The sequence below is a fragment of the Dipodomys ordii genome, unplaced genomic scaffold (genome assembly GCF_000151885.1).
Source record: "Dipodomys ordii isolate 6190 unplaced genomic scaffold, Dord_2.0 Scaffold94, whole genome shotgun sequence".
NCBI classification, from domain to species: Eukaryota; Metazoa; Chordata; class Mammalia; order Rodentia; family Heteromyidae; genus Dipodomys; species Dipodomys ordii.
The window spans coordinates 4,663,907-4,680,433 of NW_012267310.1; the positions used below are offsets into that span (position 1 = coordinate 4,663,907).

The 16,527-nt window shown below is 38.8% G+C and overlaps 1 protein-coding gene across 1 annotated transcript in view; it reads left to right on the plus strand.

Annotated features, from left to right (window-relative positions):
* Positions 1-16,527, plus strand: part of Pola1 (polymerase (DNA directed), alpha 1, catalytic subunit) — a 312,501-nt gene that overhangs the window by 20,804 nt on the left and 275,170 nt on the right. Inside the window, exons 6-15 of the mRNA XM_013026467.1 lie at positions 2,008-2,070; positions 3,190-3,282; positions 3,716-3,803; positions 4,067-4,265; positions 4,350-4,528; positions 10,307-10,419; positions 11,624-11,740; positions 12,952-13,026; positions 13,892-14,030; positions 15,014-15,168. Of these exons, the coding sequence (XP_012881921.1) occupies positions 2,008-2,070; positions 3,190-3,282; positions 3,716-3,803; positions 4,067-4,265; positions 4,350-4,528; positions 10,307-10,419; positions 11,624-11,740; positions 12,952-13,026; positions 13,892-14,030; positions 15,014-15,168 (1,221 nt within the window). The remainder of the gene's footprint in view (positions 1-2,007; positions 2,071-3,189; positions 3,283-3,715; positions 3,804-4,066; positions 4,266-4,349; positions 4,529-10,306; positions 10,420-11,623; positions 11,741-12,951; positions 13,027-13,891; positions 14,031-15,013; positions 15,169-16,527) is intronic.

The window sequence follows — 16,527 nt, forward strand, 5'->3', positions numbered from 1 at the left end:
AGAGAGAGAGAGAGAGAGAGAGAGAGTGTGTGTGTGTGTGTGTGTGTGTGTGTGTGTGTGTGTGGTTTGTTAAGTAGTCTTCTACCACCAAGTGGCCAATCAGGGGTCAGCAAACTTGGCCAGCTCAAAGCTTTTTTTTTTGTCAGTCATGGGGCTTGAACTCTGGGCCTGGGCTATGTCCCTCAGCTCTTCAGCTCAAGGCTAGTGCTTTACCACTTGAGCCACAACACCATTCCCAGTTTTCTTAGTGGTTTCTTGGAGATAAGAGTCTCACTGACTTTCCTGCCCCGGCTGGCTTTGAACCATGATCTTCAGATCTCAGCCTCCTGAGTAGCTAGGATTACAGGTGTGAGCCACCGGCACCTGGCTCAAAGCTGGGCTTTAGTATTATAGTTTTTCAGTTTTTAGTACAGTACAGAGTTGCACAATTATCACATAATATTTATAGGACATTCTCAGTACCCTAGGAGAAAAATCCTGTTTGTGTTTTGCCCTTGAGCTAAGTTTTGTATTCCTTAAGGGTGTTTTTTTTTTAAAAGACAGTTATAAGGATGAATGTGAGCTAGCGTTAGAGAATTCTATTTGGCCACAAAACCTTACATCTGTGCTATTTTGCTGGGGGCTTAGAAATGGACTGGACCTTCCTTTGCAGATTAACATTTTGCAACATTTGTTTTCTCTCCTTCTTCCTAATGGTATACCTAGAAATTTGGTTTTGATGAACACTCTGAATTTCAGCGATGACTTCCTTCGAGCATGCTTGTTTGCTTAACTACCTAACCATTATGATGGTATTATCGAATATATTGTTTATAGTACAATTTCTTCAGTTAATCTAGTAATGTCTTTTATAGCTGTGTTTTGAATGGCAGAATCTACTTTTGTTTTCATGTATCTTTATTGTAGTACAATCTCTTTCCCATATTTTCTTTTTATCTTTTCTGTCATTTAACTCTTTAAAGGGAATAGCCTAGTTTTTGTCAGGTCTCCCATAATCTGAGATTTGCCTGATCACTTCATTATGATTAGATTGAAGTCAAATATTTTAGCAACAAGGAAGAGATACTTATCTTTAAATAAATATTGTGGGAACATGTAGAGTAAAGGTGAATTTCTGTCCTTCCCATTGATCCTATCAGGGGCATATAATATCATTCATCCCATTGTAGTAGATAAGCTGTTTGATATTTTTGTAAGGTGTATTATGTTGGCTTTCTTTTTAAAATTTAATCTTACAGTAAGGGTGATGTACAGAGGCATTACAGTTAACAAAAGTAAGGTAATGAGTACATTTCTTGTTGAACAGTGTTACCCCCCCCCTCATTTTCCCTAACTTCACCCCTTCCCCCACCCGCCTTTCCCCTGTATTGGTTTTCTTATAAAACTATTGCAACTCATACAAATGTGGGCTGATGATTTGAGACTATGTATATGTTCCATTTTCTTCAAGAATTTTCACCTAATATTTTCAGCATCTATTGACTCTCCTTTCTTTTCTTTATTCTCTTGTCTCTTTCCTCTTCTCTCTCCTCTCTGTCCGTCCACCCCCGCACCTCCGCTTTTGCTGTCTAGTACATTTTCTCTCTTTGTGGTTTATTTGAGATAAGAGAGGAGAGAGCCTCAGGGGCTTTCCTGTCTGGGCTAGCTTCCAACTGCTATCCTCAGATCATAGCCTCCAGAGTATCTAGGATTACAGGTGTGAGTCACCAATGCCTGGCTCTTTTCTCTATTTTTAAACTTTTTTTTTTTTTTTTTGGGTCCGGTGGTGGGGCCTGAACTCTAGGCCTGGGCACTGTCCCTCAGCTCTTCAGCTCAAGGCTAGCGCTCTACCACTTGAGCCACAGCACCACTTCTGGCTTTTTTCTTTTTGCTTATGTGGTGCTGAGGAATCGAACCCAGGGCCTCGAGCATGCAAGGCAAGCGCTCTACCACTGAGCCACCTTCCCAGCCCTGGGTGAAAAAATTTAAGTCGAGTGTTTTCTCATTTTTTTCCTTTATAATCTTCAGAAAGCAGTGGACTTGGCAAAAGATGATTTGCTAGGTGACATTCTACAGGATCTGAGCACTGAGGTAAGTGAATGCGTAGGTATTCTACAATATGCAGGGAGCATAGGCTGAAGAAACAATTCAGTCAATACACAAACAACCTATTGCTAGAATGTAAAAAAAAATGCAAGGACAAGTGGGGTGCTGGTGCCTCAAGTCTGTAATCCTAACTATGTAGCAGGCTATGAGCTGAGGATCATTGTTTGGACCCATCCTAGGTAGACAGATCTGTGAGGCTCTTATCTACAGGTATGCAGCAAAAAGCTGAAAGTGCAAGTGTGACTCAAATATAGAGCACCAGCCTTGAGCAGGAAAGCTAAAGGAAATTGCCTTGATCACTGAGTTCAAGCCCCAGTACTGGCACAAAGAAAAAAAACACAGAGTAATGCTATTACAAAAACCATACAAATTTAAAAACAAAAACAAAGCCTTTAAATTAGTTTCTTCTCACCATTTCAGATGAGTGGTTTCCAGCTGTTAGAACTGTGTGGTTATGTAGGTAGGGTGGTATGGGTGTATGTTGGAAATAGTAAGAATACACCTAGGAGTTGCTACTGTATATGTTCATTGCGTGTGTTCAGTTGTTATAGTGTATGTTCCCTAAATAGATTGAAGCCTGACGATCTGTACATTCAGACATGGGATCCTCATCCTAAATTCTAAGTGGGAATGAAGGAAGTCAGTGAGCTATCTGTGGTAGGATTGGAACAGGCTTAGCTGTACCACAGATTCAAACATTTGCCATTTCTCATAAAGGTTAAGATTTTATTTAGAGATGTACTTCTTTCTAAGCAATTGTTGATTAAAATGAGTAATGCCAATGCTATACAGTTCTTTCTTAATAATTTAAAAATGTACTATATTGGGAGGGTAAGTGAAAATATGTTAAATTTTAAAAAGAAAAAAATTGGTGAGGGGTGGATTCAATATCTATTCTGGTTTTCTAATGATTTCTGTACTATTGTTGCTATAGTAACCACAGTGCACGAACATAGATCCTGGGCCGGGGCCGGGGGGGGGGGTGCTGTGGCAGGGAGGGAAGGAAAATGCTTTACTTATTGGGCTTCAGTGGGTGAAGAAATGTACTTTATCTGTTATGTGGTAAACCAAGTGTGACAGTCAATGTCTGTCTTACACTTTCAGACATCTCAAACAACTCTCCCACCCGTAATAATATCAAAGAAGAAAAGATCCACTGGAGCTTCTCTGAATCCTTTCTCTGTGCTTACCCCTAAGGTAAAGTGTGTAGAGATAGGATAGCTTTAGTCTTGATTTATGGTATTGGATTACGTTTATTTTATTGTTTATGTGAAGGATATGCTTTAGGATTTGTTTTTGTTTTTTATTTTAAATTAGGACTACTATTCAATATATACTTTCATGTATTTCAAAAATAGCATGTGCCTGCTTTTTTTCACAGCAAATTTTGTAGTAACTAGTATGTATTTATTATAGGTATTACAACTGTGCTAAATGCAATAATTTTCTTCCTGGAAACAAGTATTTTTTTTATAAACCTAGGTAACAGTAAAATAATTGAAGCTGTTGTGTTAATAATACATGAAATCTTTCTATAAATGGGAACTGTCATTATCTCTGGTCAGGGTAGGACAGTTGCGTATTTTTAGTATGTAGGTCTAACTGACTAAACATTTAAAAATGTTTACAGGTAATTCCTTCAGGGAAAACTGCTTTTCCTGCCCCCAGGAAGGAGCTATCATTAACTCCAGTTCCTTTTAAACATGCTGAGTTTGCTGGTAAGTCTGACGTCAGGCAGAAGTGCATAGGTGTTGAACAGTTGCTGTCACAAACAGAGGCTCCATGATAGGGGAAGTGGAGGTGATTTTGAAAATACTGTGATGCCCAAGCTAAATGTGACGGATTGAAATTCATAACAGTAAAAGTTAACAACATTTGACTTGGAAAATGTAGGAAAAGGGCTAGTCTGCAATTTCAGTGTTAAGTTCTTTTGTGCCTTATTGCACCAGCATGTGACAGGAATGTATGATGCTGCCTATAGGAGATCAGGTGCACTCAGAACATCCAGAAGAGGAGGCGTCAGGTGCAATGGAGTTTGAAGATGATGACTTTGCTGAGCCCATGGATACTCGGAAGGTGGACATGGAGCCTGTGGCTGCCAAGACTTGGGACCAAGAGAGTGAACCCACAGAAGGGGTGAAACATGAGTCAGATCCTAGGAAAGGGACCACGTCTTGCTTGTAAGAGCATTTTATGACTTTACTGGCACGTAGCACTCCAATTATCCTGATGGATTTTGATTTTTGAAAATATGATTTCTGCAGAGGAAATTTTCTCCCAGATGTCTCTTGTTGGGACATTGATCTAGAAGATGACAGCAGTTTCTCAGCTCAGGAAGTCCAAGTGGATTCCAGTCACCTCCCATTGGTGAAAGGGGCAGATGAAGATGAAGTATTTCAGTTTTATTGGCTGGATGCTTATGAAGATCAGTACAGTCAACCAGGTAATCTACGCTAGGTAGACATAGGCCCTTATTATGGGGTAGCACTTTTTTTTGCTAGTCCCCGGGCTTGAACTCAGGACTTGAGTACTGTCCCTGAGCTTCTTTTGCTCAAGGCTAGTACTCTGCCAATTGAGCCACAGCACCACTTCTGGCCTTTTCTGTTTATATGGTACTGAGGACTTGAACCCAGGGCTTCATACATGCAAGGTGCACACTCTACCACTAAGCCACATTCCCAGCCCCAAAGTACCTTTTCTTAGAAATACTTTACTGTATGTAATTGGCACAGGTTCTGGCCTTAATCACTTGCATCATAGTAGAGCAGTATTTATTAATTGTAACATGTCTCAGTCACCCTCAGTCACCCTGATAGAGAAGAACTGTGGGGTGAATAATCCTTAGAGATTCCAGGGGCTGGGAAGGTGGCTCAGTGGTAGAATGCTTGCCTTGCGTACATGAGGCTCTGGGTTTGATTCCTCAGCACCACGTGAGCAGAAAAAGCTGGAAGTGGTGCTGTGGCTCAAGTGGTAGAGTGATAGCCTTGAGCAGAAGAGCTGAGGGACAGCGCCCAGGCCCAGAGTTCAGGCCCCATGACTGACCAAAAAAAAAAGATTCTTATTCCAAATATGTGGTTTTGGGATATGTTTGTAGTATACCCTAGATGTACCTGAAGTTATAGGAATGCACTTTAAGTGAAATCAGGGACCACGGGAATGTGCAAACTGGATAAATTCCCTATGTAAATGGAACTTACATTCTGTTGGCATGGACGTGGGTGGCAGGAAATTAGTGCTAAATAAATTGATAAATGCTATAAAGAATATTAGTTGGAGGATGGTTTCTCTTATATGTGGAAGCTAGAACTAATTTACAGATGTATAACACATGGGGTTGTATGCAAGTGTACTCAGTTGTTTGTTTTTGTTTTTTTTTGGTCTGTCTTGGGGCCTGAACTCAGAGCTTGGATACTATCTTTTGCTCAAGGGTAGTGTTGTTTCTTGGAGCCACAGCGCCACTTCTGGTTTTCTGGTGGTTCATTGGAGGTGCAGTTTCCTACCCTGGTTGGCTTTGAACCACGATCCTCAGGTCTCAGCCTCCTGAGTAGCTAGGATTACAAGCATGAACCAGCAGCTCCCAGCATTAATATACACAATTGTATTAACTGAAGCGTGGCATTTTCAGGGGAGAATTCAGACATTGTAATTCTCTACAAAAACTGACTCACAGTTCAACAAAATGAATCCCAGGAAATGGTACTTAGAAGGTAGGAGATGTCAAGAGGAGGGTAGATGAATGAAGAGAGAATATGGGGAGCGGGGATGCAGTCATAGTATTCACAGCATATCCTATGAAATTAAGATTAAGGGGAGAGATTGAGGGGAGAATGATGTAAGGGTAACATTGATCAAGATGTATTATATTCATAAACCAGTTTGTAGAATGGTAACTACTTTGTACAGCTACTTAAAGATAATCAAATATAATGAAAAAGAACAATGGGTAAGTGTTAAAAGACTTGTAGTGCAGGTGGGTGGTAGTCTCATAATTGTTTTCATGTTAACAGGAACCCTCTGATTTGTGTGAAGAATAGGCTTTGTGTGAATTGTATGTACATGTAGATGGGTGAGATAGCATGCAATTGTGGAGGCCCTGGAGATCAGTCAGTCCAGGGAAGAGATACTACTTACTTCCACCCTGGAGGCTGAGGAGAAGAAGTAGAGACATTTAACATGTATTTTTAAAGACTTGTTATTAGCATACAGTAGTTATACAAGAGGGAGGGGTTTTCATTGTGACATTTCCATACATGTATATGATGTATCCTAATATTCTCATCCCTTTATAGCTCTCCTTTGTCCCCTTCCCCTTACTTAAAACACTTTCAGCATTTTTCATTTAAAAATGTTTTTCTTTGTCAGTCATGGGGCTTGAAATCTGGGCCCGAGTGCTATCCTTGGGCTCCTTTTTGCTCAAGGCTAGTACTCTGCCACTTGAGCCACTACCACTAATGGCATGTGATTTTTTTGGACATAAGAGTCTCACGGACTTTCCTACCTGGGCTGGCTTTGAACTGAGATCCTCAGATCTCAGCCTCCCGAGTAGCTAGGATTACAAGGGTAAGCCACCAGCACCGTGCCATTTTTCTATTTTTATACATGCCTATAAGGTTTTCACCTTCTTCATTCACCTTCATTCACCCTTTCCTCTTCCATTGGTGTCTGCTTCCCCCAAAAGCCTTTTACTCTCCTGTAATTTTTTTAGTATGTATTGTACAGCGGGATTTTACCATTGTATTTTGCACATGTATATATTTCAATCAGAATAATCCCTTCTATTGCTCTTTCCCCACCCCTTCCCCCTATTGTCTAATGGCTTTCAATGAGATTCCTTATGCCATCTTCATACATAAATGTATTGTATTTTGATATTGTTCACTCTCCATTTCTCTTTCCCTTTCCCTCACCTTGTCTCCCCAAATATTCCCAAAGTTATGATCAGGTTCAATGTTATATACATAAATATCAAAAGCTAGAAGAGAGGGACTGGGAAGGTGGCTCAGTGGTAGAGCACTTGCCTTGCATGCCTGAGGCCCTGGGTTCGATTCCTCAGCACCACATAAGCAAAAAGCCGGAAGTGGCTCTGTGGCTCAAGTGGTAGAGCGCTAGCCTTGAGCTGAAGAGCTGAGGGACAGTACCCAGGCCCAGAGTTCAGGCCCCACGACTGGACCACCCCCCCCACCCCCCAAAAAAATAGAAGAGAGTTGGAGAAAATGATCAGTCAACAGAACAGAAGTGCATTAAGTTTAAGAATTCATAGGGGTGACTTACCAATGAGGGATCTTGCTGTCATCTCCTTGTAGGGGAAGATGGAATTGACACAGGAAGTGCCTAGAATGCCCCTGTGATGCCCGAAGCGGTTCATTCTATTTTGAAGTAGGATAATTTATCACAAAAGATTGTCCTTGAATTGAACAGATTTTTCTCATGGTTGATTCTGGGCCTGTCTGTGACTAAATTGAATATCTTATTACACTTTTTTTTATACTAGTACTGGGGCTTGAATTCAGGACCTAGGTGCTGTCCCTTGGCTTTTTTTTTTTTTCCCTGGAGGCTATTGCTTGCTCTACCACTTGGGCCACAGCTCCACTTGGGGTCTTTTAGTGGTTAACTGGAGATAAATAATCTCATGGACTTTTCTGCCTGGGCTGGCTTTGAACCTTGATCCTCAGATATCAGCCTCCTGAGTAGGATTATAGGCATGAGCCACTGGTGCTTGGCTGGACAGCTGTATTTTGAGATCAACCAATTTATAATATATAGTTGAGTTCCTGATATTGACCATTGTCATTGGGTAGGCCTTTTTTGTTTTGGTGGTGCTAGTGATCGGACCCAGGGCCTTGTCAATGCTTAGCTGTGCTCTGCTGCTGAGCTTCACAGCCAGCCCTAGGAAGTATTTGGCAATTAATTTTTTTTGAAATGAGGTTTTCACTATGTTTTCTAGGCTGGCCTTGAACTCTTGGGGCTCAATCCACTTCGCTATCTTGGGCTCCCAGGTAGCTGGTACTCTAAGTTTGTTCCACTCTGCCCAGTATTTTTTTTTTTTTGGTTTTGCAATTGAGTTAGTAATTTGTTATAGGTCTGTCATCTGAATGCTATAGTAAAATGAAGTTTTTAGTGCTGGAGGAGGCCTCAGAAATTAGTTCATAGCCAGGCATCAGTGACCTATGCTGTAATTGTAGCTACTCAGGAGGTTGAGAACTGAGGATCTCAGTTGGAAGTCAACTTGGGCAGGAAAGTGCATGAGACTCTTATCCCCAATTAGCCACCAAAATGCTGGAAATGGAGCTGTGGCTAAATTGGTAGAGCACCAGCCTTGAGCACAAACAGAGATAGCACCTAGACCCAAAGTTCAAGCCCCAGGTCCAGCAAAAAAAGAAAGAAAACCAAACAAACAAAAAACCTATATAGTTCATCTACTTAGGAGGAAAAGGAGGCTCCAGGGAGTGAAGTATTTGACCCTTTAGTGGTAAAAGTCTGAGCTTCTCACCCTCAGTCTACTTTTCTGTCTGGAGTACTTCTCAAGTTGTAACCTAAGCAGTGGTACATCTTTCTCTGTCTTCTGTTTTTGATGCCAATGGGTTAAATAAATAGCTTACAAAGTTCTTTAATCTCAGAGGGTTGAACAGTTTCATCGTGATAGTTGGTAATGATCACTGAGCTTTGGAGAAATCAATGCAGCTAATAAAAACGAAGTACTCCCAAAGACCCTGTTATTGTTTCTCACTTTCTTACAGATTCTAAGTCAGTCAGTTGTTGCTGAATGTGGCATAATTATGAAAAGAATCTTACTCTTTGCATATGGGAAGATATCCTGTCTTCATTACGACTTTTTCAAGGTTGAATAATCCTACTGCACCTGGTTTCAGCTAGTAACTTTGGGGGGAATGTAATCTTTGTTTACCATGATCTTTTTGTGGCAAATGAGGCATAAACAGTGTCAAATGTGTTGCATGAAGTGTGATATTAGTTTGACTGTAAAATGAGCTATTTGAATCTTTGAATCCAATATTAGGGTCTTTATTTTTCTTTGCATGGAATTTTGTTTTTCCATCTTTAGCTGTTGTGAGGATGACTTCTAATTTTCTGAACTACTGTGATTTTTTTTCTTTAAATCATCCCCACAGTCTTTTCTTCCCTCTCCCTTATCCCCTTTGCTTCTCCCCCCTCCTCACCGAAAATCACACAACTCTTGTGTGAGTTTTAATCATCTGCAGAAATGAGAACCTGTAGATGGTCTTATTTGTACCAGGATGAGTGACAAAAGGAAACACTGATGAGCTGTCTTATGAAACTGCGGTAATTGTTTTTCTGCACAATAACCTTTGCATGTGTCACAATTTTTGCAGTGTTTCAGATAAGTGGCTGAGTTGAGTGGTTATGTTGATTACTGCTGTGTAATTCACAGAGCCCAGGATTTTGCACAGTGACCATCCCTTGGGCAGGTGATCAGATCTTTAGAGTCCTTTCTTGATGGCCAGTTTTCATGAATAATGACTTGATATTGAGAACAGGCAAGTTTTTATGTTGTGGTATTTATTATTTAGGGATTTCAGAAGGAAGGTGTCTACTGATTAAACCCTTGTTAAACTGAATTAGAAAAGAAAGGACTATTATTAATTCTGCCTAGCCAGATATTTTAAGTAGCTTATGAGATAAGCAAGGGTAAAATAGATTATAGTATAACCCTATTAGGAGTATTTACTATTACATGCAATAGATGAGATAAATTGTTTTTCTAAATACAGGTTTGCATACAGAAAATTACTGATGTTCCATTCTTAGCCTAATACATGAATATTACTTTTTATCAGTAATTTCAAATACTAAAAAAAATTGTGAATTATCAGATTTGTAAATTCTCATAAGATGCTTTAAATAGAAAATTTGTTGGAGAATACTTTGCTGGTTTTGTTTCTCTTAATCTGGGTAATCCTAGTCATAGAGATAGTGTTTATGCTAAATTAGAATTATTCTGTTTCCTTTTTCCAATGGTTACATTGTATATATAATTGTGGTAGTGTGTATGGTGTTAAGTACTGAGTAATGGACTTATCTGACTTAGGGAGTGGATGGATAGCAGATGTATATTTTCTGTTCAAATGAGTAACCATGAAGGCATAGATAATGTGGAAACATTCAGTTGTGCATTTATTTTGACCTTTTTCATTGCATATAATTGATATGTTTCATTTCCCATGGTTTTTCCTTATTCTTTTAGGTGTGGTATTTCTGTTTGGCAAAGTTTGGGTTGATTCAGCCAAGACCCATGTGAGCTGTTGTATCATGGTGAAAAACATTGAGCGAACGCTGTACTTCCTTCCCCGTGAAATGGTAAATGTTAGCGATAAGCTTTCAGTTCTCAGTGATTGTATATGACATACATTCTATATTCTGCCAACTCTGCCAACTTTGCCAACTCTGTCATTCAACAGGGTATGAATTTTCTATAACCCTGATTCTTTTGTCTGACCACTAATTGTCAACAATTTCATTAGAGGTTGGGAAAAGTAGAAAAAGGAAGTGGAATTGAGTTTTTTCAAGTTAGTAAAAATGTCTGAGTTTTAATATATAATACTATCTTTTCTCTTATTCATTTACTTAATTATGAGGCTGGAGATGCTAAGGCATCTCCCTTTGTCTCAGTGTTCATGCTTCTACTGCATACTCAGCAATGACATTCTTTTTGTTGTTGTTGTTGTTGGTCATGGAGCCTGAACTCTGGGCCTGGGCGCTGTTCCTGTGCTCTTCAGCTAAAGGCTACTACTCTACCACTTGTGCCACAGTGCCACTTCAGCTTTTTCTGCTTTATGTGGTGCTGAGGAATTGAACCTAGGGCCTCTTGCATGCAAGGCAAGCACTCTACCACTAAGCCACCTTCCCAGCCCTCCTCAGTGACATTTTTTCCATGGCCATTTAACAAGAACAGTTCCATTTGCTTCCTTTCTAGAAAAGGCCATGAGATTCTTATCTCAGGGCATGGGTACTGTCCCAGAATTCTTTTTGCTCAAGGCTAGCACTCTGCCACTTTGAGCCACAGCTCCACTTTCCTGTTTTCTGGTAGTAAATTAGAGATAATAGTCTCACAGGAATTTTCTGCCTGGGCTGGCTTTGAACCATAATCCTCAGATCTCAGCCTCCTGAGTAGCTAAGGTTACAGGTGTGAGCCGCCAGCGTTTGGCAGCTTCTACACTTTTTATTAAGAGTTTTAACATCTCCAATCCTCTCAGTCCTAGCTCTGTGTTTCTCCCAATCTGAATTGAACTGTAGAACTTCTTGGACAGGATTTATAATTTCCCATTTTATAGGATTGATTGCTTTTATCTCTGATTTGTCTTTATGATGCATCGGGAACACTAGAATGTTGAGTTTAGTACATTTTTTTTCTTTTAGCTCTGTGTCTTTGAATTCATCTGTGAGATGCTATTAAGTGTTTAAATGGGTGAGGATGAACATTGATTTAGATCTGGGTTTCTGGTAGCTGAGAAGATCTTATGAACACTTTTTCTCCTTCATTCTCCTTTCCATGGGTGAACAGAGAATCGATCTAAATACAGGGAAAGAAACAGGAGCTCCAGTTACAATGAAGGATATTTATGATGAATTTGATGAGAGTATAGCAGCAAAATATAAGATTATGAAGTTCAAGTCTAAGGTTTGTATTTGATGAAGAATTTTTTTCTCACCCTTTGTTTTTCTTTCCTGAATTGCAAATAGTTATTACATGTCTACTTTATGCAAAATGCTTTCAGCTTGGCTATAACTCCTGGAATGGATATCTCAGATGTTTGAATGTAATAACACTATGTTATATTTGTAAAATTAAGTTTTACTTATTTTTAAAATGCTTATGAAGTAATGGCCATGGATTTGAAAGGAAGATAATTCAAAGCAAATTAATTGCTTTTAGTGTTTCTAATATATTTACTGTTAGTCTGAAATGGAGAAGAAACGATTCTTATTTTGTTTATATTAGTTCCTGTCAATGTATTTGGAGTAGAAGGTTAAGTAACTTTTTACCTTGAGGAAATCTGGAATATGATTCTATTTCTGATAGAATGGATATCTTTTATTCATGTGATTATATATAATATATTATCTTGATTTTGATGTCTTTGGCCATAATTGCAGGGGTTGAAAGCCCACTCAGAATGCTGGTTGTTAATAGTGATTACCATAAAGGGAAAATTCAGTTGCTAAAGATACAATCTTAGTTATTTGAGCATTTTAGTTATGGCAAGCCACATCTTTAAAATTCCAACAGCAGTGTACAAAGCACTGTGTCTGATCCCCAGTAATGCAAACAAATGAACCACAAACAAAGCCAGATGATGTGGTTTAGTGGTAAAGATCATAGGTACTGGGGCCCAGTTACTTGCACTTTAAATCTTACCTTGCTGGTTACTGGTATGTGACTGGACAAGTGCCCAAAGCTGAGAAATTTCTTTGTGTTGAGAAATAGGGCTTATAAGTTGTTGAAATTAAGAATTTATTGGATTAATTCATAATAAGTGATTAAAGACCCTTGATACATAGCCAATACTCAGTCATATGAGCTATAATTACATTTCTTATTTAGCAAATGAAATTCCTTAATATGAACTAGTAACAAATCTAATACAGTAAAATTGTAACTTCTCCTAAAATCGTTTAGGAGAAGTTCTTTTAGCATTTTGTCACTAAGTGTTTTTGTAGAAGGTGAAAGAGGAAAGGATGTCTTTCTGGCTTTACTTACCTTTGTGTTCTGTTAGGATACTCGATATGTGCATATTAAATAAGGAACATGTATTTGCATGTTTTACTGACCAGTTTAATGTTTGAAGCATTTTTTTCCTAATAAGTTTTAAAAATAATCTGCTTACCCAGACAGTGGAAAAGAATTATGCTTTTGAAATACCTGATGTTCCAGAAAAGTCTGACTACTTAGAAGTTAGATACTCGGTAAGTTAAACTAAAAAAAAAATTACTGGGTGTTGGCTTTTCAGCATTTTTCTGTTTTTGAACTTTCATCTGGCTTTCAGTGAGAAGTATTTAAGGCTCCTTAAGCCCACAGTTCATTGAGGTAGACTTATTGAAATGGGTAAAATTAATTTAAGTACAAAGACTACAGGTTATACTGCTTCTTTCTGCTTTTAAGTATGTATCTTTAAATGAATTGGAACAGCACAACAATTTGTCAAGTGGAATAAATGCTACATGATGGAGTTGGACATCATTAGTCTGTTGAAGTGTCTCTTGTGAGCAGTTGAAAGGTGAGAGAGGAGTGTCAGTAGCATCGCAATAGCGCTCCTCTTGCTCCTGTGGCAGGCAAGGTCATTGCTGTGGGGTGTTAATTAACTGGACTTTAACCTCTTTTTACCTCTGTTCTAGTGTTTGGATCCCATGATGTTGGAAAAGAGAAACTTTTAAGAAATGTTTTTGACAGTGGTGATGCAAAGTACATGGAAACATTGTCAATGAGTCTCACTCTATTGCTTTCCATTCTTCTAATGGAGTGCTACTTACTTGGCTATTCTTTATCAGTGAGGCATGCATGGCTCTGGACAGAAATTCTGTTTTTTGGGGGAGCTTCTTGTCCTATTTTTCTTCTAATGGGTATCATCAAGATGCATTATTTTGTCATTGTGAATTGTTTTTGTTTCCTACTGTGAATTGTTTTGGATTTCATTTGTGGCAAATTACATTTCATATATATCAAAGGGGTTTCTTCTACTTCATAGAGAGCCTTTTGTTTATTTCGAATATAGACTGAAAAATGTGAAGTAATAGTTTTAAACAAAAGAGCTTTTTGTTTTTCCTTTTTTAGGCGGAAATGCCTCAGCTTCCTCAGGATTTGAAAGGAGAAACGTTTTCTCATGTATTTGGAACTAACACATCCAGCTTGGAACTGTTCTTGATGAACAGAAAGATCAAAGGACCGTGTTGGCTTGAAGTAAAAAATCCACGTAAGGATAAATGCTAAGTAGATTGCTGGTAGATGATGTGGTTTCTTAAAGGGAAGTTAAAGTTTGTTATGATTCCTCCAAGGCATTGTTTATTTTTTATGGTACTGAAGTTTGAACTCAGTGCCTTGTGCTAGATTCAGCTTGCTTGCTCAGCTGCTGTTCTACCACTTGAGCCACATCTCTAACCTGTTTTTTTTTTTTACTGATTATTTTGCTGTCTCACAGATATTTCTTTGAATTGCAGTCCTCTAGATCTCAGCCTTGGCTGGGAATGTGGCTTAGTGGTAGAGTGCTTGCCTAGCATGCATGAAGCCCTGGGTTTGATTCCTTAGTACCACATACACAGAAAAAGCCAGAGGTGGCACTGTGGCTCAAGTGGTAGAGTGCTAGACTTGAGCAAAGGAGCTCGGACAGTGCCCAGGCCCTGAGTTCAAGGCTCAGGACTAGCAAAGAAAAATAGATTTCAGCCTCCTGAGTAGCTAGTATTATATGTGTGAGCCATTCAGTGCCCTGCCATTATTTTGATTTTTTAAAAGCCTATATTAGGTCTTTTCTTTGGAATATTTTATAAAAGCTATGGACCTTTTTTTTTCCCCCTAAGAAATCAAACACACATACAGATTGGCATACCACCCACTAAATTTGTCTTATATTTAGTTAGATGTTATGTCATTAGAAGAGAGGATTTATGAATCTTTCTTTAAAATTTTTTATTTTATTTTATTGTAAAGATGCTGTACAGAGGGGTTACAGTTACAAGTTACATGAGTAAGGCAATGAGTACATTACTTGTCAATCATTGTTACCCCTTCCCTTGTTGTTGTCCCACTATCCCTTCCCTCCCCCACCTCCCACAGAAGAATCTTATGTTTAGTTAGATGTTGTGTCATTCTTATTAGAAGAATATCTCAGTTAATCACAGATGTCATAATTATAGTACTTTTTCAGTAAGTATCTATTGATGTGTTGCATCTATTTTTCAGAGCTTTTGAATCAGCCAATCAGTTGGTGTAAATTTGAAGCAATGGCTTTGAAACCAGACTTGGTGAATGTAATTAAGGATGCTGGTCCTCCTCCGCTTGTAGTGATGTCTTTTAGCATGAAGACAATGCAGAATGTAAAGAACCATCAAAATGAGGTAAAGAAACTGTATAGCTTTTGTATATATGCCTTATGTACAATACTGGTCTGAACTTGTATAGCTAGTCTTCAAGACAATGTTGGTTTTGGAGGGGAAAGAATACTGATTCACTATCAAACTATTTTGGAGAATGAATTCAATTTGTGTTGTATTGCAATTTCAAATTGTTGAAATTAATTACGTATATATTTTTAAAATATATTTTTGTTTTTAAAGTGGACACAGAAAATAATATAGTAAACTTCCTATGCTTATCATACATGTTCATGTGCTATCAAGATTTTGTCAGATTTATCTCCCTTCCCCTTCATTTGTCTTGAAGTATTTTAAAGCTGGTCTTGGGCATTGTATCATTTTAACTCTGTCTTCATATACTTCTCAAAGCATGCACATTCCCCTCCCCTCCTCTGTCTTTCCCTCCCTCCCTCTCTCTCTTCCCCTTCCTTCTTTCCTTCCTTCCTTTTCGTTCTGTTTGCACTTAGGGCCTTGGGCTTGTTAGAATGGCTCTCTATCACTTGAGCTACTCAAACCCTGTTTATTTTTTTGCTAGTGTGCCAGTGCTGGAGCTTAAACTTGGTGACTTATTGCCATTGCTTAGCTTCACTCTTACTTGGCTTTTTTGCTTACAGCTTATAATCTACCACTTAAGACACCATGCCTCCAGTCTCTCAGATTTATCTGCCCAGACTGGCTTCATAATCCTCCAGGTCTCAGCTTCCTGAGTAGCTAGGATTTAGGTGTGAGCCACTGGTGCCCAGAGGTAACCCTGATTTTTACTGTTTTTTAAATTTTTTTGTGCCAGCCTGGCTGCTGTCCTTGAACTACTTTGTTCAAGGCTAGTGCTCTACTACTTGAGCAACAGCTCCACTTCTGACTTCTTAAATTGGAGATAAGACTCTCTTGACCTTTTCTGCCTGGACTGTCTTTGAACAATGATCCTCATATCTCAGCTTCCTTGGATGATAGGCATGAGCCACCAGTGCTTGGGTTCAATTTGCCAATTTTTTATGCTTATGTTTGGCTCACTGTGGTTAATGAGAACTTCTATATGTTTGCTTCTAAGTTCTTTTTGTCACTGATCGTGATCTTTTTAAAGAGCATTTGTCAATCTTTTCACTTTTTATTTATTTATTTTTAAAAATTTTATTTTATTGTTAAGATGCTGTACAGAGGGGTTACAGTTACATGAGTAAGGCAATGAGTACATTTCTTTTATTTGTTTATTTATTTATTTGGGTCTGGTCATGGGGCCTGAACTCTGGGCCTGGGCACTGTCCCTCAGCTCTTCAGCTCAAGGCTAGCGCTCTACCACTTGAACCACAACGCCACTTCCAGATTTTTTCTTTTTGCTTATGT